The sequence below is a fragment of the Grammomys surdaster genome, unplaced genomic scaffold, assembly GCF_004785775.1.
Source record: "Grammomys surdaster isolate TR1022 unplaced genomic scaffold, NIH_TR_1.0 185, whole genome shotgun sequence".
Classification (NCBI taxonomy): Eukaryota; Metazoa; Chordata; class Mammalia; order Rodentia; family Muridae; genus Grammomys; species Grammomys surdaster.
This window is the reverse complement of record NW_021604630.1, coordinates 16,232,746-16,259,117: the sequence shown is the minus strand read 5'-3', so window position 1 is coordinate 16,259,117 and position 26,372 is coordinate 16,232,746. Positions and strand designations below refer to the sequence as shown.

The 26,372-nt window shown below is 41.7% G+C and overlaps 1 protein-coding gene across 1 annotated transcript in view; it reads left to right on the top strand.

Annotated features, from left to right (window-relative positions):
* The window catches only part of Mtmr7 (myotubularin related protein 7), an 82,408-nt gene that overhangs the window by 18,756 nt on the left and 37,280 nt on the right, over positions 1 to 26,372 (top strand). The window contains exons 2-5 of the mRNA XM_028768225.1: positions 7,177 to 7,299; positions 9,094 to 9,256; positions 18,156 to 18,313; positions 25,258 to 25,386. Coding sequence (XP_028624058.1) covers positions 7,177 to 7,299; positions 9,094 to 9,256; positions 18,156 to 18,313; positions 25,258 to 25,386 — 573 coding nt within the window. The remainder of the gene's footprint in view (positions 1 to 7,176; positions 7,300 to 9,093; positions 9,257 to 18,155; positions 18,314 to 25,257; positions 25,387 to 26,372) is intronic.

Below are 26,372 nucleotides of genomic sequence, written 5' to 3'. Positions count from 1 at the left end.
AGGTTAAGTTAGTAATCATTACTTTTGTTGAGAACAACTAAGGTGTACACCATACATGCGTGCTCCCTCTCACTCTTGATCTCCTCCCCTCCCCTCCCCTCCACTTCCCTCCCTTCCTCTCCTCTCCTTTCTTCTCTTGTTCTCTCTTTTTTTCTCTCTCTCTCTTCTAAGTTCATTAGCTCAGGAACATCTGGAACAACTTAGCAACTATTACAGAGATAGTGACACCTTCCATAATCAAAACCACTTTAGAATTTCCATTTATAAATGTGTAATTAACACATGAATACTGGAGGGCTATTGTTAACTGTCAACCTGACACACTGTAGGATCTCCTGGAGATAGAGTCTGGGCATGCCTGTGAGTGGCTATCTTAGTTGGTTAATTGATGTGAGACTCATCTTTTTAATTAAAACAATGTTTTCATACCTGTGGGTGTTTTCCCTGTATGCATGGTCTTTGTACCATATGTATACTGGGTGTTTGTTCACAGAGGCCCAAAGATGTGGGATTCTTCTGGAACGAGAGCTACTGATGGTTGTGATCTGCCATGTGTGTGCTGGGAGTTGAATCTCAGCCTTCTGGAAGACTGTCTAGTGCTTTCATTAATACTGAGCCGTTTCTTCATTCCCGGAAAGATCCATCTTAATTGTAAGCAGAACCATTTCCTGGACAGGGAGTTCTGGCTTGTGTACAGTGGACAAAGTGAGCTGAGTGTCCTCCCCATTGACTGTATACGTAGTGTGACTAGCTCATAGGAGCTCCTGAGGCTGTGAATCCCTGCCGTGACAGACTATAACCTGGGACTGTAAGCCAGATCCAACCCTTTCTTTAAGTTGCATTTGTCACAGTATTTCCTATCATAGCAACAAGAAAAGAAACTAAGACAGTATTAAAAAGACTTGACTCATAAAGCGTCTCTCCCAAGTTGCAGGAGGTCCTCACAGCTCATAAAGGGATACATACCTTTGCAGGCTTCAAGACATTGCCACGAGTCATGGGAAAATCAGGAAACTAGGCTGTTTAGGTTGGAGACAGGGTTTCCCCAACAAACAAGAAGAAAACAGATGGGGCTCAGATAACCAGCCAGCCTGCTTGTCCCTTCTCCAGCTTCATCAGGCCTTTTCACTACTACATTAGAGTCTGGTTGGAGTTTTCAGGAAATCGGAGGTTGGAGTTTTGCTCCGTGATCCTTTCCTGGTTTTACAATACTGGGATTTTAGAACTCTGGTTTTACAAGTTCTGGGATTGATCTGAGATCCTCTCTACTGACTGAGCTATTTCACTAGCCCAGAAAGGCTTTTTTTATTCAATCTTAAAATGGCGTCATAATGTATGTAATGGCAAAGTAGAGATTATGATCTTCCTTTCATTCAACCAAAGGGCTTCTTGAATTCTATAATAAGACCGCCAATTCAAACTTAAAACCAAATCATAATTATGGCAGGTAGAAATAACTCAGGAAATCTTTCAAGTACTCTAGCACATAGCCAGTCATTTCCTAACTTACCAGAAAAGGAAAATGCAAGAGGGTTGTAAGACAGGGGAGTTTAGCCTGAAGACCCGCCAGCAACTAGGAAGATATGCCTACATGTGGGGTGTTCATGGCTTCTGTGCTTAGAGCTATGTTGAACAGTGAGCCTCTGGACCCGCTCAGATACTGTTGTGGCAAAGGCTGTACCTTCCTTTCCTTAGAAAGGGGGAAGAGTTTTCTGTTGTCAACCACCTTCCCATGTGGCTATGTCACTGTCATGTACTTTTCCACGGTGGCTGTTTTGTGTTCTGGGTGGTGTCTAAAGTACTGCTGAGGGAGAGCTGTGGCATCTTAGAATGGAGGAGAAGTTAGAGACATTTAGGTTCTTCCTGCAGGTCAGAAGCAGAGAGTTCAGCTGCCTCTGCCTAGTGGCCCCATTTCAGAACCCGATCCAGAGCCCGGGCCTCTTGACTTGTGAATACTTTTCTTTTCATGTTGGTAGAGTCAGAAAATGTCACGATACCAAATTTAGAATGCCAAACTATTTATCTAGCTGCTTTTCTTAGATTAGAACATAAACTTGTCTTAGGTTTTGGCTGCTGCAGACATTTTGATTTCTCTCTGTTCAACAGTCGCTGGATCTCTTCCCCTAAATGATTGACAGTGACCTTCAGCCTAATTTATATAGCAGTGAAGACTTGGTATTTGGCCGAGAACACTTTGTGGCCACTGCCATTGGCCCTTCCCCTATCCTTTTCACTGAATGGTAACTCCACCTGTGAATTCCTTGTCCGGCATGGCAGCTGTATTTAACCCAGGTAGTCTCAGATGATTCTGGAACCCAGAATGTTCACCAGTCCTGTATCTGACCTGCATGGTGGAAAGCAATATCCTCTTATGGTGAGATTAGCAGAAGGCGTGGTGAGAATTGCTGGAGAGAGGTCCTGTTTCTTGGTGATTTATAAGATCCACCTCCTGACTCCCAGGCAGAAATGGAAAGAGGAAGGATGCTGTTCTGTAGCCAGGGTGTCTGCTTTCAGACCTGGCAGGGAGAGATGGAGCCCTGTGTTTTGGTTGAAGCTTTTCAGCCTTGTCCTAGAAAAGCTCAAAAAGCCCTCTATCCCTCTCAGCCTCCACCCAGCAGATGAGATGGCAATAAAAAGGGATGTTAAGCCATTGTAGTCCTTCACATTGACTCTGTATGGTCCCTGCAGCCATACAATGACTGTCCTGCCCACTTTGATTTTCCTTGGTACTCAGCACAGTGTTGCCATCTTGTTGACTGGAATCTCTTGTTTACACTTTGCTCTTTTATTAGTTCTGAGAACCCTGAAAGTCAGTCTGTACCAGTGATTGGGTTCTTGTTTCCCATTTCCACGCTTCTGTCTTGGGATTTGCCTCAAAGAATAATGTCTTGGTGATGTTTGTACATATAATTTTTGCACTGCAGTTTTCCCTACGTAAATTAACTTGTTTTCAAAATTCAAATTTTATGTATAAGATTGCTTGAAGTAATTGTGAATTCATTAACTGTGTTATTTCTTTAAAAAGAATTCAAGAGCAACCTCAGAAGCATTGGCAGATGCCCACAGCCATGGTGAATGACAAGTGTAGGTTTTAGAGTTAGCCACCTTGACCTGAGGATGTTGATCAAGTATCTGAAGAGAATTTAGAAGTGATAATTGTGAAGAACCTGACTTGTGAGGGTTCTGTGGAAAGTAAGTGAGGTCAGATGTGCAAAGTGATGGTGTAGGACACACTGAAAAACCTTTCTGTTTCATTATTACTGGTGGTTTTTTGGTAATTTTTTTATTTGGCCCATGACAGCTTGGATTGGGGCTGATATGTTCGATGTTTCTAGGGTTATTTAATACCATTATTCTCTGTCCTTTGGAAGTCTAAAACAGTTTCAAGAATCCCTGCCAGCTTCCATGGGAGCTTATGTTTTCCTTCTTCCCTTGGCACATCTTGTTTCTGGTTGTTGTAGCATCTTGTACTCTAAAGTCTCCAAACTCCCAAGGTTTGTGTATCTGGACAGTTTTGGCTAAGGCTGGATTGATGCTGCAGTAAAGCAGGCAGACTGGATTCCTACCTGCTTTACTGGGAACTGTTCCCTCCCACACCCCTGTACCTAATACAACCCACTTACAAGGAGGCATAGATGTTTCCCACAGTGTACTAAAGGATGAGTGCTGCTTGTGCTTGGGTTATGCTTCTAGGCATGACCTCTTCCTTCTGCATTACAGGATGTTTAAGTAAATTAGTGCTTGTCCCACAGTTGGAAAACAAACAAACCAGTTTTAAAAGCTAAGAAAATGGTAAGGCATGGTAGTGTATGTCTTTAATCCCAGCGTTTAGGAGGCAGAAGCAAGCAGATCCTTGTAAGTTCGAGGCCAGCCTGGTTTACAAAGAGAGTTCTAGGACAGCCAGAACTATACAGAGGAAACCCTATCAAAAGAAAAAACAAAACAAAAAAAATCAACCAAACAAAAAAAAAAATAAGAAACTTTATAGAGTCAGAGAAGAGTTTTTCATGAGTTGCATAAGTAAGTACTTGTTCAGTGACCCCTAAAAAAAGGGTCTTTTCTAGTCCTTTAAAGTATAAGACCCTAGCAGCCTCACAAACACCTAGAATCATTTGGTATCTGTATCACGCTCTTGTGGGAAATACTAATATACTGTTTACTGCTCTAGTTGGCCATGAACCTAGGAGACTGGGGCCTAAAAATGAGGTGGGCTGAAGTTTCATGCAATAGCCACCTTTATTCAGAGCATCATATAATTTATATTCTGAGGGTTCAGGAGAGTCACCAGTATTCAGTCAGGAGGACAGGCTGCAAGTAGCTAAAACATATTTCCCCATAGAGGCAGATGAATAGCAACGCCTGAAGTACCTGAAGAATTCCTACCCGCAACATCTGGCAGGAGCACAAAAACACAAGAACAATTCTGGTTTTTTTTTGTTTGTTTGTTTTGTTTTGTTTTTTAAGAAACTGGAGTCATCAGTCTCTTGTTTCTTGGAATTTTCACATAAGAGCTCAGGATTCCCCTCCTATAACTACATTCTTGGACTGTGTCCCAACAGTAGACCTTACTTTAAAATGTCTCTGGGGTGGAGTCTGAATGACCAGAATGGCCTCCGATTCTATCCCATCATGCCCTTACTTCCACACGGACAGAATTTTTGCAGTCTCAGCACTTAGGAGTTCATGCTTCTGCTGGCTTTTGTATAGCTTCTGGTCTTGGTGTTCCCAGGCCCCTTCTTGCTAAAGGACTAGTGTCTACCATGTTACCGACTCCAGTTCTGCCTTAGTCCATGTCTCAACAGCAGCTGACATAAACGTTTCCTCTGCTCCCTGACAATAAAATGTTACTTACAGCATCCTACCTGACGGTTCCTATGTGTGCTTTTCCTGTTCCTCTCTCTGAGAACTTTAAACAGTGGATTTCCTCAGATGCCTTCTTTCCCCAGTTGACATAACTCTTCAAGGTTACCTCTTCTGGTAACCTTAAACACTTCATAGAATGCCAGAGTCTACAATTTTACTGCATTTGAGCAGATCTCAGACATCACTAATAAGATGCCTCAGAGTTTTATGTCTCACAAAGGAAGAAAAGAACAACAGTGACTAAATAACACTGGTGTGCTGTCCTACTAATAACATAGATGGATCTCATTTAAAAATATCACATTTGTGGTAATCCAAAATTAACTAGTGTAATTTTCTTAGCATATATTAAATGCCATTTCCATAGTCTGTGCCCCTGTGTGTCATGTAAGTAGTCTTCTCAGGAACAGGCAAACAAGTTGTGATAACTTTGTCCAAGGTTCTCAAGTCTCGTCTTCAGGTATGAGAAGTCTTATTGCTGTGTAGATTAAGTAGGCTTGAGTTAGCTGACCAATGAAGCATAGCTTTTAAACAAGTCGGTCTTCAGGATGGTGCCAGAATTTGGGGGATTTATTTCATTTTAGGTTGCTCCAGCTACCTAAACACATGCTGTGAAGTGGCCCGACATTGCTGTCTTTATGCACTTTGTCCAATGATGAAATTGTTGTATTGATTACACATTTCTGGTATTGTTTAACACACTGGTAGATCATTTTTGGTGATTTTTTCCCTCTCATTTATTTATCCTCCATTTCTTTTTTTTCTTCTATAGCTTCAAAATTGCTTTTGACAGCTCTGGGACCTGCAAGAGTGATCAGCCAAACTTTGAGATTTAATTTTCCTACAACAGCAGCCAAAGTTAACAAAAAGACATGAGAATAATTCCATTAAGTCTTCCCATCTGCCAACAAATGTGTTCCTCCTCACTCTGTTCTACTGAGCTTTCTAAAAATACTTTTAAGAGGTATAGCCTCTTTCATTTCTGTGGGGAGGATATTCCATACTGAATATTTTACCTTAAAATATTACCTTAGTTCAATGTATTAGAATGAAGTTCGGTTTCACTAGTCCTAAGGCTATAAAAATGATTTATATTTCATTTTTACATATTGTTAATTACTATACTGACCCTAGATAATTTAGCTACATAACTTTAGACAGCTAAGTAATTTCCCCCAAAGAAATGCTATAAAGATAACATATCTTTATTTTTTCTTTTCCTAGCTGTATTATGATAGTGTTCTTAAAGTTAATTCAAACTAGAATGTTTATTAAATTAAATAAAATAATACAGCCATGTGGGAACTGAAAAAACTATGCTCATTAAATAGTTGTAAGTCAAAGAAGAGGTGAAACCTGCAATATTAGACTTTATTCAGGGGATAAAGGGGGCTATGTTTCATGGGGCTAAAGAGATGGCTCAGCACTTAAGGGCGTGTACTGCTCTTCCCAAGGTCTTATGGCTCACAGTCCCCTGTAACCTCAACTCCAGGATATCCAATGCCCTCTTCTTGCCTGCTAAGGCACCTGCACTTAGATGTACAACCCCCACCTCTACCCCCACCCCAGTGCACATAATTGAAAAAAAATAAACCTTGAAGTAGAAAGAAGTCATTGCGTTTCTGTTTCCCCACAGCCAGTACAGGTTGTGTTGTCCCTCCTGTGGTGTGTCATAGACAGTCCTACTGCAATATCCCTGACACTGTTCTGCATCAAAATAAATGAATATGTGATAAAGAGCTGTGTGGAACACCCAGCATTTGGAGGAGAGTTTAGAATCATTAGTAGGATTTACCAGTGGCTGGATGCAATTCTCAATCTTTGTGATCTCTTTATGTGCCTTTTTCTGATATGCTTGTCTCCCATATATGTCCTTATATTTCTGGCTATCGTCGTTTATGTGAAAGCAAACATCCGCATGCCATGTCTACAACTTTACAGACACGTGGAAAAGCATAGTGTTTCTTTTTGATAGAACATAGCTCATATTCACACATATAAATGCAGAGCTTTAATTCATATATATGCTGGCTTATTGCTAAATGTTGTATAGCTACAGTGAAATAAAAACACTGACCTGTTTAAAAGTCAAGGAAAGAATGCAGCCGAGAAATGTTTTGTGGCAAATTTAAAATTATGTTTTCATGACTGGTGTTTTATTATTTGATACACATTATCATAGTCTGCTGCTGAGTTAAGGGACATATTTTGGTTTAATTGTTGGAGACATTCTCTGGTGTAAGTTTTAGAGTAAATGTAAGGTTCCTGGATATTTTGTGATTGGCTCTTTTAATTTTCATGCAATGTCTCTAGGTTGAAAATGTGCGCTTGGTAGACCGAGTGTCTTGTAAGAAGGCAGCGCTGGGAACTTTGTATCTGACGGCCACTCACGTCATATTCGTGGAAAATGCACCTGACACAAGGAAAGAAACCTGGGTATGACGTCCGCGACTTTAGCCTTACATGTTTTTCATTGGTTTCAGGATGGGGAGCATGGAGTTTTAAGGGGATTTTGGAAGCGATTTCTGAGGTGTTTTAGAAAAGGAATTTCCTTCAGAAATCACAGCCATACCTGATCCACTTAGATATTTTAAACACTGATATCTAGACATCGTCAAAGATAGGCCTAGTGGTGGCTGAAGTTGCTGGAGCCTTACACATGGCCGGGAAGAAGATCGTCAGGCCTGTCAGGTGTAGCATGCTACAGTACCTGGTTTGTTATAACTGTTCTTTGCAGGATGTTTTGCACACATCTGTTGTCGTTGGAACGTTTCACACATTTTATACATTGTCCATCGGCATCCCTCCGCTCCCCTTAGTGCCTGAGCCTGCCTGCCTTTCAGCTCCATTTCCCCGTTTTATTGTAGTTGTTAATGCCCCGAGTCCACTTAGGGCAGCTATACACATGGTCATATTGTTGAGGCCATGTCCTCAGAGGAGGGTGGCTCTCCCTTTCTCTACAGCTCTCAGTTGCCAAGAGTTCCTCCAATGAGGGTGGAGCCTCAGGGGCCCCTCTCCCTTGCAGGGACTTCTAAAGGATCAGTTCTGTTATTTTATGATGTTGACGTTACTTTTCTGGTAATTTCAAAAAGAAAAGGAAAGCTAGAGACTAGTCCTATCACCAGGAATTTTTGTGTTTAATCATCAAATCAATAGACATTTCCGATGTTATGTAGCAGTACAAACATGGCATTGTAACCCTCAGCCAAAATCTTGACATATAGATTCCATTCCCTTACCCCATGGACAGGGATACACTTAGCACCAGAAGGTAGCCAGTACCTCACAGTAGACAGGAACTTCATACAGGGCTGCCCTTAAGGGCTGCCCATAGTTCTCCTCAGAAGTCAGGGAGACATGGTCCAGAATGTTTTATTTTCTTATCAGCCCATTTTCTTAATGGGATGGTTTATTCCAGAGGCTGTAGATGAAGTCAGGAGAAGGAGAATGGGGAGTTATTGATCAGAGTTAACGGTTCAGGTGGACCAAAGGACTAGACTTTGACATTGAGCATATTGTATACAAAGGTCTGTAGTGAATCATAATACATATTTCAAAATATCTTTAGTAAGTTTCAAATATATCACCATAAAAATGGTAGCTCAGGAAGTTTATGGATGTATATAATAGTGTATACTAGTTAGCTTGATTCAATCATTCCATATCCTGTCTCTCTATCAGAACAGCACACTGTACTGTGATCTGCCCGTTAAAAATAGCAAACAATGAGAAAGTGAAATATTTTCTTTTGCAGACTGCCTGACCACCAACAGGTTAGAGAACAAGTGGCCGTTGAACTTGAACATCCCATGTGGAATTAAGGAACATGGTAGCACTTCCCAGTGGAGCCATGTCTAACTTTTATTGATCACAAAAGTTTATTTTACTAACTTCCCATGAATTTATTTAATTTTAGCTATTAAATGCATCCAGCATTTGACTGCCCAAATGTTCCCTACCTGGAGCTGTGTAAATTTAAATGCAGGATGTTTTCTTTTAAAATAATAATCGTGGATATCAAAGCTTGATACTGAAAACTAAGTTACCGATTTTTATAGCTGATTCTTAAACGTTGAACCCTCCAGTTCTTGTAAGCAGAGTACAGGTGTTGAGCAAGGCATACTTTGAGGAGGGTTTCTTGTCTGTGTGGCTTGGAGACCTGACTGCCCTTTGCCACTTTTGTTTCTTATTTGTGCTCACCGTACTACTTGAATTAACTTTTGGTCCTAGATTCTTCACAGTCAGATCTCCACCATTGAAAAGCAGGCGACAACAGCTACGGGCTGCCCTCTGCTTATTCGCTGCAAGAACTTTCAGATCGTACAGCTTGTCATACCGCAGGAGAGAGACTGCCATGACGTGTACATCTCTCTGATACGCCTTGCACGGCCAGGTAGGCAAAGAGCCTCAGCATCTGATGTGTGACTTCTGGAGAGAAGCACAAGTCCTGGGGAAGGGTTTGAATTATGCTTAGGAATAGCAGTGTTTTAGGACTTGCTTGTCCTTCTTGCCCTAATAATCACCTGATACACTAACCTTGTTTTTTTTTTTTTTGAGAACTCCTCTGAGTTATTCACCACACAGGCCTCTTTTGATAACCTTTGTATTCGTATTTCCTAGATAGGGGTTATAATGTGTTTTTCTTTCAGTCTGACACCACTTTTAAAAAAAAATTATACAGCGTTGTTAATTGAGTCACTTGGTGTGAGGCGTAGGACAGAGCTTACAGGTTGTTTAGTGTGGAAAACATTTGTATCTGAAATTTCAAGTGTGTTCTTCCCCACGAAGAGTGCCCTACTTCCTTGTTTGTTTGTTTCTTTGAGACTGACAGGGTTTTACCATGAAGCCTTGAGTGGCCTGATGTCACAGGTTCCTCAGGTCTAGAATTTCAGGGGTGAGAGCCATTGTGTTGGTGTTTTGTTCACATAGGGTTTTGAGGGGGTATATGCTTGGTTTGATCATTAGTAACAACTGCCTAGGCTTTTTTGTTAGCATCCATGACTGTAGGACCCTCCGACACCCATGGTGAGAAGAATGTCTGGAGATGGAAAGTGGGCAGTCTCTATAACTGTCTTGTTCAAGCCCATGTAGTATTTTGGGTCTTCGGATGGAGAGCTCACTATATGCCTCTAAGAGAAGTGTTCCATGACTCTCTGCAAGGCTTGTGTGAGCTTGCTTAAAGGAAGTATGCTTCCAGGCTTCTTGGGAATTATAGTAAAAAGAAACCATCTAGGTTGTACACCAGAGTCACATGGAAGGCTTCACTAGGAAAGTAGGATATGTACTTCTAGTTTCTTTACACAATGATGAGAAGCTTGTGACCTCTGCAAGGCCCTGGGCTGGGTTCTGACTTCCCTATGATAGGACTGTAGCATTTGGAGGGAGCTTAGAGCCAGCGTTCCTTCATGGAAATGAGGCCTGGGAATTGTCACAATCTGGTGGTTTTTGACTTTGCTTTGTTCTTCTTTCAAGCTGAGACCTTTCCCCACCTCCTATCGTGTTAAGGATAGCTGCAGAGTAAGCCAGAAAAGCAGTTGAACTCTTTTGGAGGGTGCTCTATAATTGGAACAGCAGTTCTGGGAAGATGTAGGGTAGGCTGCATGCAGCAGAGCTTGCAAGAGGAGTTATGTGCCAGCAATTTCTGTGTCACTGATTAATGGATGTGCAGGGTAATAAATGTGCTCTGACTGGATTAATGGGATTTAGGAAAAGCTGGAGAGCTGGGAAGGGCTCAGGAGCTGAAAGAATGGCTTTAAGGGTAGGGAGGCTGTGGCGGGAGCTGAAAGGGCTGGGACTAACTGTGAGGGTCCATCAGCCTTTAAAAATGCACACTTTTTCTTAAAAAGTGACATTTCAGTCATTAAAACAATTAAAATTAAAACTATCACCTGAGCAGATTTAAAATGTCTCTAGCATTCTGAAACACTGGGATTAAAAATGTTAGGTTACGTAAGACACAGTGTTTTAATAAGTGTGGGAAGACGATACAAAGGCTAGGCAGTTCTAGAACTACTGAATGCAGCGCTGAGGCTGTGACATGTGACTGGCAGAACTGAAATCAGGAAGATGAGCAGAGGTAGAGGGGCTCAGATACCAAGCAGTGGCTCTCTCCTGGGAGCACCCATGTTTTGTCACAGAGTTGACAGAAAAACACTTCCTATCCCATCACCCTCCCCCTGTTTTTATGAGGGTGTTTGTCACAGCCAACCTTTGTACTGAGCACAGGGATGCCAATGGAGGAGTAAGCAAGCAGAAGGACTGAAGCTGCTGAAGGAGTTTGCAACCCCATAGGAAAAACAACAGTATCAACCAACCAGACAACGCAGAGCTCCCATGGAATAAACTAGGGACCAAAGAGTACACATGGAGGGACCTATGGCTCCAACTGCATATGTAGCAGAGGATTGCTTTATCTGGCATCAATGGGATGGAAGGCCCTTAGTCCTGTGGAGGCTTCATGTCCCACATAGGGGAATGCTAAGGTTGTGTCAACTCTGGGCAGAGTTGACAAAATAAGTCATTATTCCCCCTATAGGCAGGAGGAGAGGGAGGGAAAAGGGGAAGGGTGAGAGTTAGCTGGTGAAGGCAGTGCACAGTGCAGTGTCCTCGGTCAGCTCAGTCTCTTCTGGTCACGTATTCCATCTCTTGTGGATATGGCTAATTGCAGGGTACTACAGAGGCTTCTGGTTTTTTAAAGAAAAGAAAAAAAAAATGTTTGGAAGTTCAAGACCTATGAAGGAGCTATTTTCTAAGATCTGTAAGTCCTTAGAATTTCTTGGGCTACTAAAGAATTGGAAGAAATTTCACTGGTTTGCATATTCTATAAACATAGATGGGTAAGCACTTGGTCGTGGGTTAGAATGGATCCCTGTATAAGATAGTTCAGTCAGAAGAGCGAGTGGTTGGATCCATGGATGAGAAACTCCGTTAACCTGGTGGGTCTGACCTACTTGTGAGGCCCTGAAATTCTCTGAGTAAAAGATGCCTGATTCCCAGAGGGCTCAGCTTTCCCATGTGCTCCATCCCTGTATTCACCCTTCTAATTTGCCTCCTGTTTATTTTTGTATCAATTTTCTTGCTACTTTAGTGTTTGTGTGTCCTTCAATACTCAAATAATCTTAAGTTTATTTTCCAGTCCCTTTTTAAAATTATAGCCTTTTAAAGTCATCTTATTTCCCAATTTTTCTGCGTATTTTCCCCCTTTTGGTGGTGGGAATCGAACCTAGGACTTTACCCCATGCAAAGGGCTTACTGCACCACTGAGGTATGCCCGCAGCTCTGTGTATTTACTATAGCTTTCAAACATCCCATGGTTGAGTTTGTCTCATAATTTGAATCTTTTATGTTGTCTAAATCATTGATGCTTGGGTAAATTTCCAGTGGTGGTTTATTTTTGTGTGTGTGGTTGCACGTGTGTGCTTGTGTGTGGAGGCTGGAAGACCACTTCAAATATTGTTCATCAAGAGCTGGCACATCAGTTTTTTTTAGTTTTTGTCTTAGTTTGTATTTTATTGTTTATGTGCATGTGTATGTGTATGTCTGCCACCATGTATGCAGTTTCTGGAGGAGCCAGAAGAGGGCACCAGATCACCCGGCACTGGAATTGAGAGATACATGTGGTGCTGGGATCTGTAGTCTGGAAGAACTTCCAGTGCTTTTAACACTGGAGTGTCTCCAGACCTTGTGTTTTCAGAGAGAGTCTCTAGCTAGCATGGATCACAGCAAGCCGACTGCCAGAGTCAGGTTCTGTCTGCTTGTCTTGCTTCCTCAGTGATGGGATTCAGGTTGAGGCACCGTGCCTGGATGTGTTTAATGTCAGTTCCAGGACTAAATCAGGTCCGCACATCTGCAAGGCGGCAACTTTACTGACTCTCCATTTCCCATTGTGATAGTTTCTTTTTTTCTTAATTGACGATGTACATCTGAGTCTGGGAGCCCTCTTCCAAGATACTAGCTTCCACATCCCTGATGTTAATTTAAATTTGGACTTGATTAGAATTGACGGTGAAGGTGAGACACCCTTATTATTTTCATGTTAGGACTGCACAGTCCAGTAGCAGGCTATGCTGTCTTCTTACTGTCCTCTGATGGGTGTTCCATGGCGTTCATTTTGAGTTGGCTAAATTCAGTGGACTTTTAAATCTAAGGCAATTGCCTTTCGGTACGTAACAAACTCCACAGTTCTATATCCTGGTGATTGCTGGTGACCTTCACAGCTCCCTCCTCCTTTTTTTTTTTTTGAATTTTTAAAGTACTTTTAATAATAAGCCACCCTCTGTTTTTCAAAGTTACTCTACAGTGAGATAAAAAATCTCTTCGCTTTCTTCTGAATACATCCTCATAACTCTTTTCTGCTGATTGCTGCGAAACAAATCCCTTTCCTCCCTCTCAATGTCTCCCTTCTGACCCACAGCTCTGGAGTCGGCAGGTGACACCTCTTCTGTAAACGTGAGAGAAGAGCAAAGGGTCAGCGACAGGTTCCACGCTGAGTGTCCACACTTGGTGAACTTGGGTTTGCTGCAGGGAAATTCAGTTTTCTGAGGGAGAAGAGAGTGGGGAGAGAAGGCTGTTGAGCTGGTGCGGAGGGACTCCTCCTTCCCAGGGTCGGAAGACACAGTGAGCAGTGCGGCTAAAACACTGAGAGCACACATCTCCGTGCCCGGTTTTCATTATGCATCTGACTGAGATACCTGTCTGGCTTTCCAGAAATATTCCAGCTTAGTTAAGTTCATGTGATATTTTATGAATTGTGTTTGCTTTTCTGGAGAGAAAAACACTCAAGTCTGTCCTTGTTAAAGTAATTATATTGTCTCAATAGGTAGTATGCCAGAAGATATTAATACACTTTGTAACTTTCTGTAATTTAAAAGACAAGTCTTAAAATAAAAGGTGCATCTTAGATTACTCCCATAGATCAGAAGCTTGGTTTTGTTTGTTTTTTTCATTGTTGTTTTGTTTTGCTTCTGCTTTTTATTGGAGGAGGGCCAGAGTGCCCTCCTAGTCAGAATACCCTAGGATGAGGCCCTGGTCACTACAACAAGAGCTGTTTTGTTGGATGTCGTCGCACAAACTGGTAGATAGGGCAAGTCTGAGGAATACTTATTATGTCTGCAGCAAATCAGCAGAGGGAGTTGGCCTTGCTGAACAGGCAAATATTTTTCTCTCTGTTCAAAGTTAACAATTTCTATATGAAAACCTTCTATACAACAAAGGGGATATAGATGCTTGTGCATTGAATATCGTATTTGTGAGACACACATCTGATAAGGAATTGATATCCAAATTATTTAAGGTACTTAAACTCTGTGTGAAAAGACTTAAAATCCAGGTTAGAATTACAAGGGACCTGTAGTGAGAATTCAGGAATTTTGGTTTCTTTAAAAAAACACAGAAATATTATGACTATATTTGCGTTTGAATTCCAGGTGTGGGATACAGGCTGCTTTCTGGCAGTTGACTATGATTTGCTTTGTGCTCTAGCAGAGGAATGTTTTATACAGAAAAAACAGAACTCTCGTATACTGTGGGACTATAAATGAGTATCACCAATATCAAAAACATCGTGAACGCTCCTCTAAAAACATAGAGCTACCATCTGATTCACCTGACAGATTTGAAATCAATTCATTGACGAGATGTTCCCTTCCGTGTTCAGTATATCGGCATCCACAGTAGCACAGTTATTTATACACACACACACACACACACACACACACACACACACATATGCACCTGTGTGTCTGTCGGCTGATGAATGGATAAAGAAAATGAAAATGTACTGTGTCCACAGGTGTCAGTTACTTTTCTATTGCTCTGATTAAAATATCAGCAAAAGCAGTTTATAGAAAGAAGTGTTTATTTGGGTTTGGAGTTGCAGGGGGTTGACTCTACAAGACAGCTTGCACTGGAAGCTGAGAGCTCACATCTTCAGCCACACCCAAAAAGCAGGGACAAAAAAATGAGTAGTAGGGTAAGGCTATAAATCTCTCAAAGCCCTCCCCAGTAATGTGCATCTTCCAGCGAAGCTTCACGTTCCACAGCACCAACAAGTGATGGAGCGTTCAAACCCATGGGCCTCTGTGAGACACTCCACATTCTAATCCCCGCAGCACACGATGGATTACTATGGAGCTCTGAAAAAGGCAAAATTTCTATCATTTGTGAAAGTGTGGATGCAAATAGAGAACCATGTACGAAATAAAATAAGGTAAAGGAAGACCGTACAGCATATCTGCTTCGGTTTGGCATTTAAGACAGGTGGACTCATAGACGTGGGAAGAAGCACAGTGGCCACGCAAGGGTGTGAGAAGAGGGAGTAGAGAGGTCTTATCCCAGAGTCCAAAGCCCCAGTTAGAAAGAATAAGACAGATTCGATTTTGTTTTTTGATCTATTACACAGCATGACAAGCCTAGTTATTAATGAGTATCATACATTTCAGAACTGTTGGATCTCAGATGCTCTCATCACAAACTGTACATTATTTCCAAGTTAATGACCTTGATTTAATCATCCCATATTGTATTTAAAAGTCCTGACAGGACTGCAAGGTGACTCAGTGGCTTAACTGCTGCACAAGTTTGATGACCTGAGTTTGATCCCCTGATCCACTGTGAAAGGAGAGGGCCAACTCCTGAACGTTGTTGTCAGACCACCATGCCTGTGCCATGGCCTGCACACACACACACGTGCACATGCACACGCACACATATACGCACACGCACATACACACACACATACACACACATACGTACATACACACACAAACATACACACATACACATGCACAGTCACATACACATATATACACTACACACATACATACTACATACACATACACTACACACACACATAAATAATAATATCAACACTACACTGATCCCCATAAATAAACACCTAGAATTTGTCATTATAAAAATTAAAAACTATATCTATAAACAGAATACTCCTAAGCTTTTTTAGTCCAATTTTTAAAAATCTTCCTTCCCTGGTGATTGTTAAAATTTATGTCCTATTTTATGATAAGCATTGGAGTAGGAAGACCAATTATGAAATGGGAACTAGTCTGTAAAATTTACATCTGTGCTAGGGTACGCTTTAATTTCTCAAATCACATAATCCTCAATGTACAGTGTAGGCTGTCTTCTGAGTAAGAGACTTCTCCACAGTACATTAGCAAGATGCAGGCTTGGTCAACAATGATATGCAGGCTTTCTTACCCTCATATGGAATTTTTCTTAAAATTGGGCCTGGGGATTTGTTTATCATCCCTTTCTATAAAAATGCCCAAAAGAAAACATTTTATAATTTCAGTGTAAACTTAGTCTGGTGTTTTCCAGCTCCAGAATGATCTTACTGTTCACTGTTCTTAGTCTTGTGCAGTTTCGCTGTTCAGTGTACAGAGAGCTGTTGTACATGGCCCATTTTTCTCTTCCTACCCTTAAACCCATTTGTAAACATTTAACAAAGGAAGTTTAACTTCCATTATTACCACCAGGGAGCTGAAGATTTCTCAAGAGATCCTTTTGGCATCTCTGACAAATTGCATCTGCAGTTAACATTATGGCAGCAGAAGTCTACATCATGAAAATGAGACTCAGTAATGGAAAAGATGGGTCAGAGTTGAACCGGCTGTTCCCAGAACAGGACCTCAATCTTCTCTGCTGTTCCCCATTAGCTCATATGACAGAAACTGGTCTGTGTGAGTGTGTCTATGTACCCTTCTTATCTGATCCACAGCCTGTTCTGTTTTAAAGTTTAGGAGGTGATATCAAGAACACTCAAGTGGAGCATAATCTGTCTAGTTGGGCCTCTTATGAGTCTGGCGAAAAAGATTGAGTCCTTGAAAATGCCCCTATCTTTTTTCAAAACATGACCGAGCCTTTCTTCTTTCATATGGGTGAGTCATCTTAACAGCAGTCAAAACAAGCTTGCAGCAGCTGAGTTTCCCTTGGCTCCTTGCTGGTGGCCAGATCCTGTATAGGGCCTGCAATCACTTGTAGGAGCTTTAAATTGTCTGCACAGAGGGCTGTCAGCAAGCTGAGCACATATGGGTGAGGAGGGGAAATTGGGAAGAACTGAGAGCTGCTGTGGGAGCACATGGAGCACGGTGATGCTGAGCACGTAGCAGCTCTGTGACCCTGAGTGAGTGCTACTCCTCAGCCTCCTTTGCCGTGCTTTCTCATCTCTGAAGTGAGGATTAGCATTGGTGTGTACCAGCTGGATCGAGCGTTTGTTAGAACAAAGTCTAGAACAAATAAGGCCTCATCATCGTTGTCATAATCATCATCATCGTTGTCATCATCAAGAATTAAGGCCTGCACTTCCAATACGGTAACCACTGGCCACAGAACTAACATGTCCCTGAACTGAGGTGTAGTAATACAGACTGCTTGTGGAGTCCCAAAAAACAGAACAAAATGTGTAGTTTATACTGTATTTTATACTATGTACGTGTTAAAGGACCTGTATTCCCTATAGGGGATTGAAATATTGCTAAATTACTTTCAGTTTCCTTCTAATTTCTAATGTGGAAACAGGAAGTAGTTTTGTAATGACAGTGTGGGTTACATTATATTTCTGTTGGGCAGTGCTGAATTGCATACTTCCCTTATAAGGCAAGGCCAGAGAAAAAAGAGCCAAATGCTAGATTTTATTGGGAAGAAGGAAACTGTGAAGCTCTTGGGCTTGATCGCACAAGCCTGAAAGATAAACATGTCCTGGCAAAGCTGAAGGAGGGCTTTCATGGTACATCCTGCAGTTGGGACTTCAAGCACAGACTGCTGTGTATAATGAACTGATTTTATTAATTACTCCTATAAATATCTTAAGAGCAGTACAATTATATGTAGTTGTTAAAATACATATTTTTAATAGAAACATGTAATAAAATCTATAGTTGTTTTGTAATTATTTTGTTCCTGCTTCTTAATATTGTGAGCATCAAACCCGTGTCTCTTACAATCCATTCCAAATCCAAACACAGTAGATGTCTGATGAATCCCTACATTCTTATTTTTATGTTCCATATTTTATATGCTTCAGAAAATATATTGACTTTTAAAGTAATTAAAACTGCCAACAAGGAAACACTGTGCTTTCCATAGGAAAGGAGGCTCCTACAGAGTTGTATCCAGATGCCTCCAGGCCTTCTTGTCCTTGCTGGGTACCCTTGTCCCCGTGCCAGGGGTGGGAGGCTGGGATGGTGAACTCCAGCTGGGACAGAGTGGTTTGGGGGCAGGTCGGTTCTGGCTTTGACCTAGCTTGACTTGGCCGTACTCTCTTTCTTTTGCAGTGAAATATGAGGAGCTCTACTGCTTTTCCTTCAATCCCAAGCTGGATAAGGAAGAACGAGAGCAGGGCTGGCTGCTGGTTGACCTTAGTGAAGAATACAAGCGGATGGGCCTCCCTGATAATCACTGGCAGCTCAGCGATGTGAACAGAGACTACAGAGTGAGTGGCGCCATTTTACTGGAATGCAAACACTTCTCACGCAGTTACTGTGTCAGTTAGCGTGGGGTTACCTCTATCTCCTCTAGATTTTGCAGCTCTTTGTAGATAGAGTCTGAGGCTCCCAGCATCTTTCACTGTGCTGGTCCTTGCCCCCCTCCAGCACTGGGGATTGAACCCAGGCTCTTATGCACGCTATACAGGTAATCTGCCACTGTGGCTATATCCCCAGCCCATTCCGGCCTTCTCTTCCCGCTGCACCTAGAACTAGTCCCTCAAGACCATCCCTACAGACTCCTCATCTTAAGGGGTGAGCATTTGTAAATTCAGGACGGCCCAGTGGAGACTTTGTGGCCAGCAGTTGTTGAGAGAGCTGGCTGGGACCTCATTCTCCCATCACGTCTTTTTATAGCACAGGGGACGATTAGTGTGGAAATCACAGGGACCCTGATGGCAGTTTGGCACCAGCCTCTTGATGTTCTCACTGTATTCTCAATTGGTACATAAGGTCACCAAGAGGTTCCCTAGAGAGATGTGAAAAAAAAATGTGCCTATACTCCCAGGAAGGAGTGCCAAGTGAACCTCTTGTTCTCCCCAGTGACGAGCTCACAAGTCAGTATAATTCCTAGTCCTCCAGGGAGTTAGCGAGAAAAGGGAGATGGACACTGGGGAGAGGCAGGGAGAGATGATCTTTCTTTTGGTTTAACCCTGTAGTGTATTTGTGGGTATGTATGCTGAGTCTCAAACCCAGGGTTCTGTGCATGTTGTGCCAATGGCATACCACTGGGATATATTCCAAGCCCAATCTTCTGTCTTATTTCCTTCCTTCATAGTTACATACTTTGAGAGCCTCTTTTCTTATTTAAATAGACCATCTTTAGTGGCCATTCATAGTGACTCTGAATCTCCTCTTCACATTCCTGATCCTTCATTTTACAAGATTGTCTTGGTGTATATTTATAGATACTATTTTGCTTTAGTAACTGTTATTGTTCATGTAGCTATTACAAATACATCCTAGCATGTTTTCTGACCTTCAGAACTTCTGATTTATGATTTTCTTTTGAGATAGACTCAGGTAGTTCTGGCTGAACTCAAACTCATCTTATAAGGCTGCCCTTCCACTCTGGTCCTCCTGCCTCTGTGTGTAAAGTGCTGGGGCACAGAGTATGCTTCCATGACTGACTCATGGGGCGCTGGACACTGAACAACTTCTTACAGGCTAGGGGAACACTCTATCATCTGAGCTACCGCCCAGCTCTAATCATTTATTTTAGTCATGATTTGTGCTTCTATATTGTTAATCTTTGTCTAAATTTGACACTGTGTAAGATCCACAGTTAATATTTTTACTAATTATGATTGTTATAGTTTGATAGTAAATCTTATCCTAAAGTCGAGTGGGTTTTCACTATTGTCCAGAGTATCTCAGAGATACAGATTATTTGAGATGCAGTTGGTTTCTTATGATAATAAATCTTGTTTGTAATTATGCATAAATTCAATAACGATACCTTACGTAGTCTTTGTGAAGTGCTGGGTTAGTATAATTGGACCAGATTGTCCTCTTGCTAAAGACAACTTTTACACCAAGTGTTTTAGCTGTAAGATGAGAGAGGGACGGGAAACCCAACTTTTGTAAAGGAAGTCAAATGTCCTTAGTCTTCAATTATACGACTGTCCTTGAGCAAGGAAGAAAAGAAAGTGAAGCACAACCAGTGAATGAGATTTTCTTGATGCTTCTCACTTACTTTTTTGATGACTTTCCCCCTTAGAATTACCATCACAAATATGAATCATGCATAGTAACTGGAGTTCACATTACCCAGACTGAAAGCTGTGTGTCACTTGTCATTTCTTTTCCAGAGTAACACCCAGCACAGCAAGCCTGGCCCTTTCCAGACTGCTGTGGCAGAAGAGGTGAAAACCTCGGGGATTTTCTGACTTGAGAAATATCAGATGAATATCTTAATTGACTGCCAGTTTAGAAATAGAACAAAAATTGTCTTACATACTAAGTTCTGACTCGTCATCCAATGAGAACATTTTATCTCAATCCACTTCCTGTGACTGTGAATTTAAGACTGAGGAAAATATGTATTTTCTCCTCTTGCTTTATGAGTTATTTTACACTTTGTACAAGTCATTTCAAGTGGGTGGAGTGAGAACTTTCGAGTTGTACAGAAGATGTCAGCTGAGTCTGAGTGGCCTGCAGCGGCTTAGTCATGGTCATCTCTGTTGTCAATGAAGCACTGTGACATTTGCTAATGGCAGCCTAAGTCTGTAAGCTCGGACTTCATTTTATACACAACCCTGAAATTACCTCTATTTAGATAAAGTGATTGCTGTCTGTTACAAGGTTAAAAATTTAGGCTAGGGATGTACCTCTATGGTAGAGCACTTGCTAGCACACAGAGGCCCAGGTTCAGACACTGGACGTCGGGAGAAAGTTCCTCAGTCTTTCTTGTAATATAACTTGAGATATAATCTAAACCTCATATTTAATTAGGTGTGTTTTTAATTTAATCATATTCTTAAATTTAACTAAATTAGAACTTCAGTTCCTTACAGCTAAATCTTAACATGCTATATTATATTTTATTAATTACTTTGTGTTGCTCATACCTTCACTTGTCATAAATTCCTTTAAGTAAGTTCCAGGATCCAGATATATTAAAAGGTGTTTCTGTGTAGATGTTTCTCAGTTCCCAATAATACGTTACCCCAGGTCTGACTCAGACCCCTTGGATAGCATCTTGGATGGATACCAACTGTGTAGGTAAATACATTTACTGGAAGGTTATACCCAGGTCATCAGAAGGCAGTTCTGAGAATGTGACCATCTCTGTTACTCATTTCTGCCCCAGGTCTAACAGTGAGAAAGTAAGGACTTGTAACTGTTTACTGAATGAATGTTGGAATTACAGAAAAAGATTCCCAAGGGCAGAACCCTACCAAGATACGTGAGCCCTTAAGGCAGGCTAATTTATTTAGTGAGGACAAAAAAATAATATTTTTAAATTCATAAATAGTCAAAATTGCATTCACTAAAAAGCCATATCAGAAGTAAAAAGGAGCAGAAAAGCATTTTTTGCTCTTGTGAACGTTTTCCATTCTCTCTAAATTGCCCTTTTTGATTTTTTAAAACCAGACAGAAATCTCAGGCCGTTCCTGAGGAATTGTAAAACGTGGTAGCGTCAGTTCTGTTGTGTGGTGCATTCTTCATTACCAGAGTCTGATTACAACTCTGTGAACAAGTTATAAAGTGACAGCAGCGGGGTCTGGCGTCTTCCTCGTCCTTTAGTGTACAGGTCAGGAGAGTTCCAGTATGCCACATTGCTGTGGAATTGAACTTCAGAACTCAGCTTACAAAGCTGACACTTGGTGCCCAGTAAACAGTAATTCTCTCTCCTCGGTGCTCGGCCTGGTGTTTAGTATTCTACTTCCTGTTTCGATGGCTTAGACTCTTTTAGACACTGCACATAAATGAAATCGTGCAATGTTATCCCCTTACGTGGCTTATAATGCAGAATTTAGTTCGATTTTCAGGGTGGCTAACGTTGCTGTGTGAATAGAAAACATTCTGTTCCTTCATAGGCTGAGGATTTTGGGGGCCTGTATTTGTTTCTCAGCTCTCAGGAACAGCGCCACCTCTGGTGAGAGTGTGTGAATACCTCTTTGAAAGTCGGCTTTCTCTCGTGGTGATAGACTCAAGAGTGAGGTTTCTGGAGCATCTGTGTCTTTGCCAACACTTGTTTTTGGCTTTGCTTTAATGGTACCCAGCCTAAGAGTTGGTGAGATGATTTCTCAGTGTGGTTGGTTTCATTCCACTGGCCGCTTAGTGGTGCCGAACTTCTTGTCATGTGTGTGCTGACTTACTCTGAGCGTCTTTGGAGATTTTCAAGTCTTTTGCCTGTTTTCACTTTAGCCATTTGCTTTTGTTGACATGAAGTTTCTTATGTATTCTGGATAGTAAACTCATATGGAAATATATTCTTCCTTTTTTTTTTTTTAGTTACCTTTATACTCTTTTGGTTGCTCCTTGGTGCATAAAAGTTATTGTTTAATGTAGTGCTTATACTTTTGGCATTGTGCATAAGAAATCAAAGCCAGACTTAATCGGAAGCTTTTCCTCTTGTACTGCTGTGGGAGTTTCCCGTCCTGCGTTTATACCTTTAATCTGTCCTGAGTTAATTTTTGTATAAGGTCTAAGGGCTCACCTTTTTCCTCTGGGTATGAATTTTCTGTTTTCCCAATAACTAGATAAGAAACCATGCTTTTCCAGGAATAGTTTCAGATCTTCATTGGGATTGCTCAGCTGCACATAGGACGCTTACCTGTGGTCCCTCCAACATTGATCTGTTTGTCTTAATGCCGGGTCACTCTCTTTGGTTACATGTGGCTCTGTAACCTGCCTTGAAATTTTGCAGCATGAATCCCCAACTGTTCTTTAGAAAAAATGTTTTGAGTGTATGGAGTCTCTTGAGAATTCTTACTAGTTTTCAGACACATTTTTCTATTTCTGAATAAGCGGGCGTGGAGACTTTGAGAGGCTTTGCTAGAGTCTGTAGGCTGCTTTTGGCAGGTACAGTTGGGTATTCTACTATAGGGATTCAAGCACCATCCCATTTGTGTCTTGTGGAGAAGTATTTGTAGTGTTCAGGGTAGGACTTAGTTTTCACTCAGGAGTATTGCCTGCTTTGAAAGGAGGATAAATTTCATTCTTTCAGCTCTATATAAAGCTGTTTATTAGAAGTTAAATGACACTGTAGGCCTGAGGGTGTCATCATCATTATCAACAGTATTAATGAATTTAACAGGTCTTTCAGCTTCTTAGAATTCGAGTGAAAGGTGTTCAGAGTGCCATATACTTTAGCTTTGGCTGATAGGCAGTGCTCGGGACTCTGAAGAAGCAGCATTCCTCTAAGAGAGTTTTATTCAAGACAGGAGGTTGTGCCAGACAGCTTGCAAGCATGGACATTATTGACTGGGCACAGGTAGGGGAGCTTTGGCCTTTGCATTGGCCGAGCCATGAAGGTCACAGTTTCCTCTGGAGAGTGATAACTCTGCTGTTATATGTACTAGATATTTTCCTTCCCTTGTCTTATTTCAGCAATAGTGTACATAATGGTGTGTCCCTAGCCTCGCTAGACATTTTCTGGCTTTGGGAAACCCTCAGAGGGCCTGTTGGGGCTGCAGAATCCTTTACTTTCCTCCTGATTTTCAGAAGCTTATGTGCAGTATTTTGGATAATCTTCCCTTGTACAGATTATCTCACATAGCGATAAAACTTTTCAGTTGCTTTGTGTTGCTGTTATAAGAAAGTGTATATGTGATTTTCAGTTTACTGAAAAGCTCCTTGCTTCCTTTTAAAACTGGTTATTTCCAGCACACAGCAGTCTGGTGCAGTGACCACGTATCTTTGATCCTTGAGCCAGCAGGAGTGGTATGGGTGTGGGTGTTAATGTTCTAGTAGCTTGCTTGCTTAATTGAGACGGATTCAGACACCAGGCTGCAATCATGGGGAAGTGCAGCATTTTGGGGCTTCATCCTAGCTGTCTGGGTCCAAGTGAATTGGGCTCTATGCTCTTGGTGAGCAGGATTTTCTTTCAGGGTACCCAAACCCACATGAGACTGAGGTTATGCTCTAGACCTGTGGTCATTCCTTTTATGGCCTTTTAATGGCTTGCTCCATGATTTTTAGCAGTCTGGTTAAGGGAATCCATGGAAGCTGACAGGGAGGGAGGCATCCTGACAGAGCTGTTTGTAGCTCGGAGGCTTGTAGGTTTTTATTCCCTCAGTGTGGTAAGGGTGGGTGGAGATGGCCAAAGATAAAATATTACTCCCATTGCCACACCCATGTGGATTTTGTTGCTATGACTCCAAAGATGCTTGACTTCCAGGAAATAAACAGTTGTTTAATGAAGCCCAGGGAACTGCTATCTGATAGACTGACTGATGGGAAAGCCAGCCACTGACAGCCAGCCACAGTCACCAGTGCCAAGTGCTGGCATTATTTCTTTCGGCTCTGGTAGTTTCTAAAGTGCTCTGTCATGGATGCTGTCTGATTTTTTTCTTTTCTCCTCTTCTTATCCACTTTGTAAAGTACCATTACTAAACTATCAAGTTTTGGAGATTAGAAAAGCAAAGCATCCTGTGTATTGGCTTCCTCAAGGTTGTGGAGCTGCAAACTCCATGCCATGTGCTAAGCAGCTGACTTCTGATTCTCACACCTAATATCCTCTCAAGGTACCAGGTCCTGCTGCAACGGTTCCTGCCAGAAGGGGCAAATCTTTTCTTACCACATACAGAATCAACGCACTTAAAGCTCGTATTACCACATTATGTGGTAATGGGAGGCATACCACAAAATCCTATCTAGAAGTCTTCTGGGAGAGGACCCGGGAGGACACTTCTCAGGAAAGTGGGACCAGGCAGGCTGGGGAAGTGTGGAAGAAACTTGAGAAGACCAAGGACATGAGTGTTCAGAGAAGCCAAAAGAAGTACGCAGTGTGCCAGGGACACAGAGGTAACCTTAGGATGTATCTACTGTGATTACATTTTAGGAGATTGTCCCCACACAGGCTGCCAATCAGATACAGGCATCTAATATGTCTTTGGCCATTAGGATGCAGAATTGCAGTCTGTACCTTTTTGGTGAAAGGAAGACTCAGTTGTTACTGTCCTTCCCACATAAAGAAAAGGGACAGCACACAGTCACAAGATGTTGGTGGTCATTTTGTTTTTCCTTCAGAATTATGTCACAGAATCAGCAGTGCTTCATTTCTCTGAGTGGCCTCAGGTTTCCTCGAAACAGCCTCTGTGTAACTTGATTAGGAAAGCTAAGATCTGCAACCTTTAAATATGTTGAAATGGGATTTCTGGTGGCAAATTGCATGTAATGTAATGTAATACCTCAACATCCCTTTGTTATTTTCTGGTGACAGGTTTGTGACTCTTACCCCACGGAACTGTATGTCCCCAGATCGGCCACAGCACACATCATCGTGGGCAGCTCCAAGTTCCGGAGCAGACGGCGATTTCCTGCCCTTTCCTACTACTGTAAAGAAAGCCATGTATGTCTCGAAGCAGGCCTTTGTTTCATGCTTTGCCTTTATGTCTTAGCCTAAATGGGGATTTTTCTAGTGCTCTCCTACCCTGTGTGTGTCTGTCTGTCTTTGTCTCTTTCATTTTTTTCTGTGTGTATATTTATTTACATTCTTAGTGGTACATGAATATCCTGCGAATGGTGTGAGACAGTCTAGTTCCATGTGGAAACTTAACCTTCCATTTATATTTGGCGATAAACTAATGGTAGACTCAGACAGTACCTAAGTGTGATCAGCTACGTGAATGAAGCTGTCCCATCTCAAGGTGCCTGGCTTTGATCCTGAGATCCTAAAGGAGGCTGTAGTACCAGCCATCATGTCCCCTCTCCTGGTAGTGGTTGAGGAAGGATAGCGTGCTCCCACACTTTAGAGGAAAATTCCAAGAAGCATGGGCAACGTTTCTGCCCACATCCCAGTTACCAGAACTATGTGGAGCAGGCGTGAACATGCAGTCTTGTGTAACCAAAATTTAAAGCTTTATTTCCAAGGAAGATAGGAAAACAAATTTGGAGGAATAACAGTGGTCTTTGCCATCTACTATAAAAATTATTTGGCTCAAGCCGGGCAAAAATGTTTGATTTTCATGGTTAATATAGTTTTCTACTCAAAACCAAGTGGTGCTCTATGTGTGGGATTGTGTGTACTTGGGTGTGTTTGTGTGTGAATGAATGTAGTTTACCTACAGTCAAGGTGGAGCGGCAGCTGTCAGATGATACAGGAGGCTTCTAAAAATATTTTGAGCAAGGCAGCTTCACCACCAGACAGCATACAGCCTTCTGTGTTGCCTTCTTCAAAAGAAAATACTCATTTGGTGGTGAGTTCTGTTCTTTGAAAGGATGTATTTTCATTCACTGTTCTTGCTCTATTCTTCCTCATGAGATGGGACTGGAGAAAGTTAACTTCTGCCTGTATTATTTAACTCCAAATATGTTTTAGGCCACACAGGAATGGAA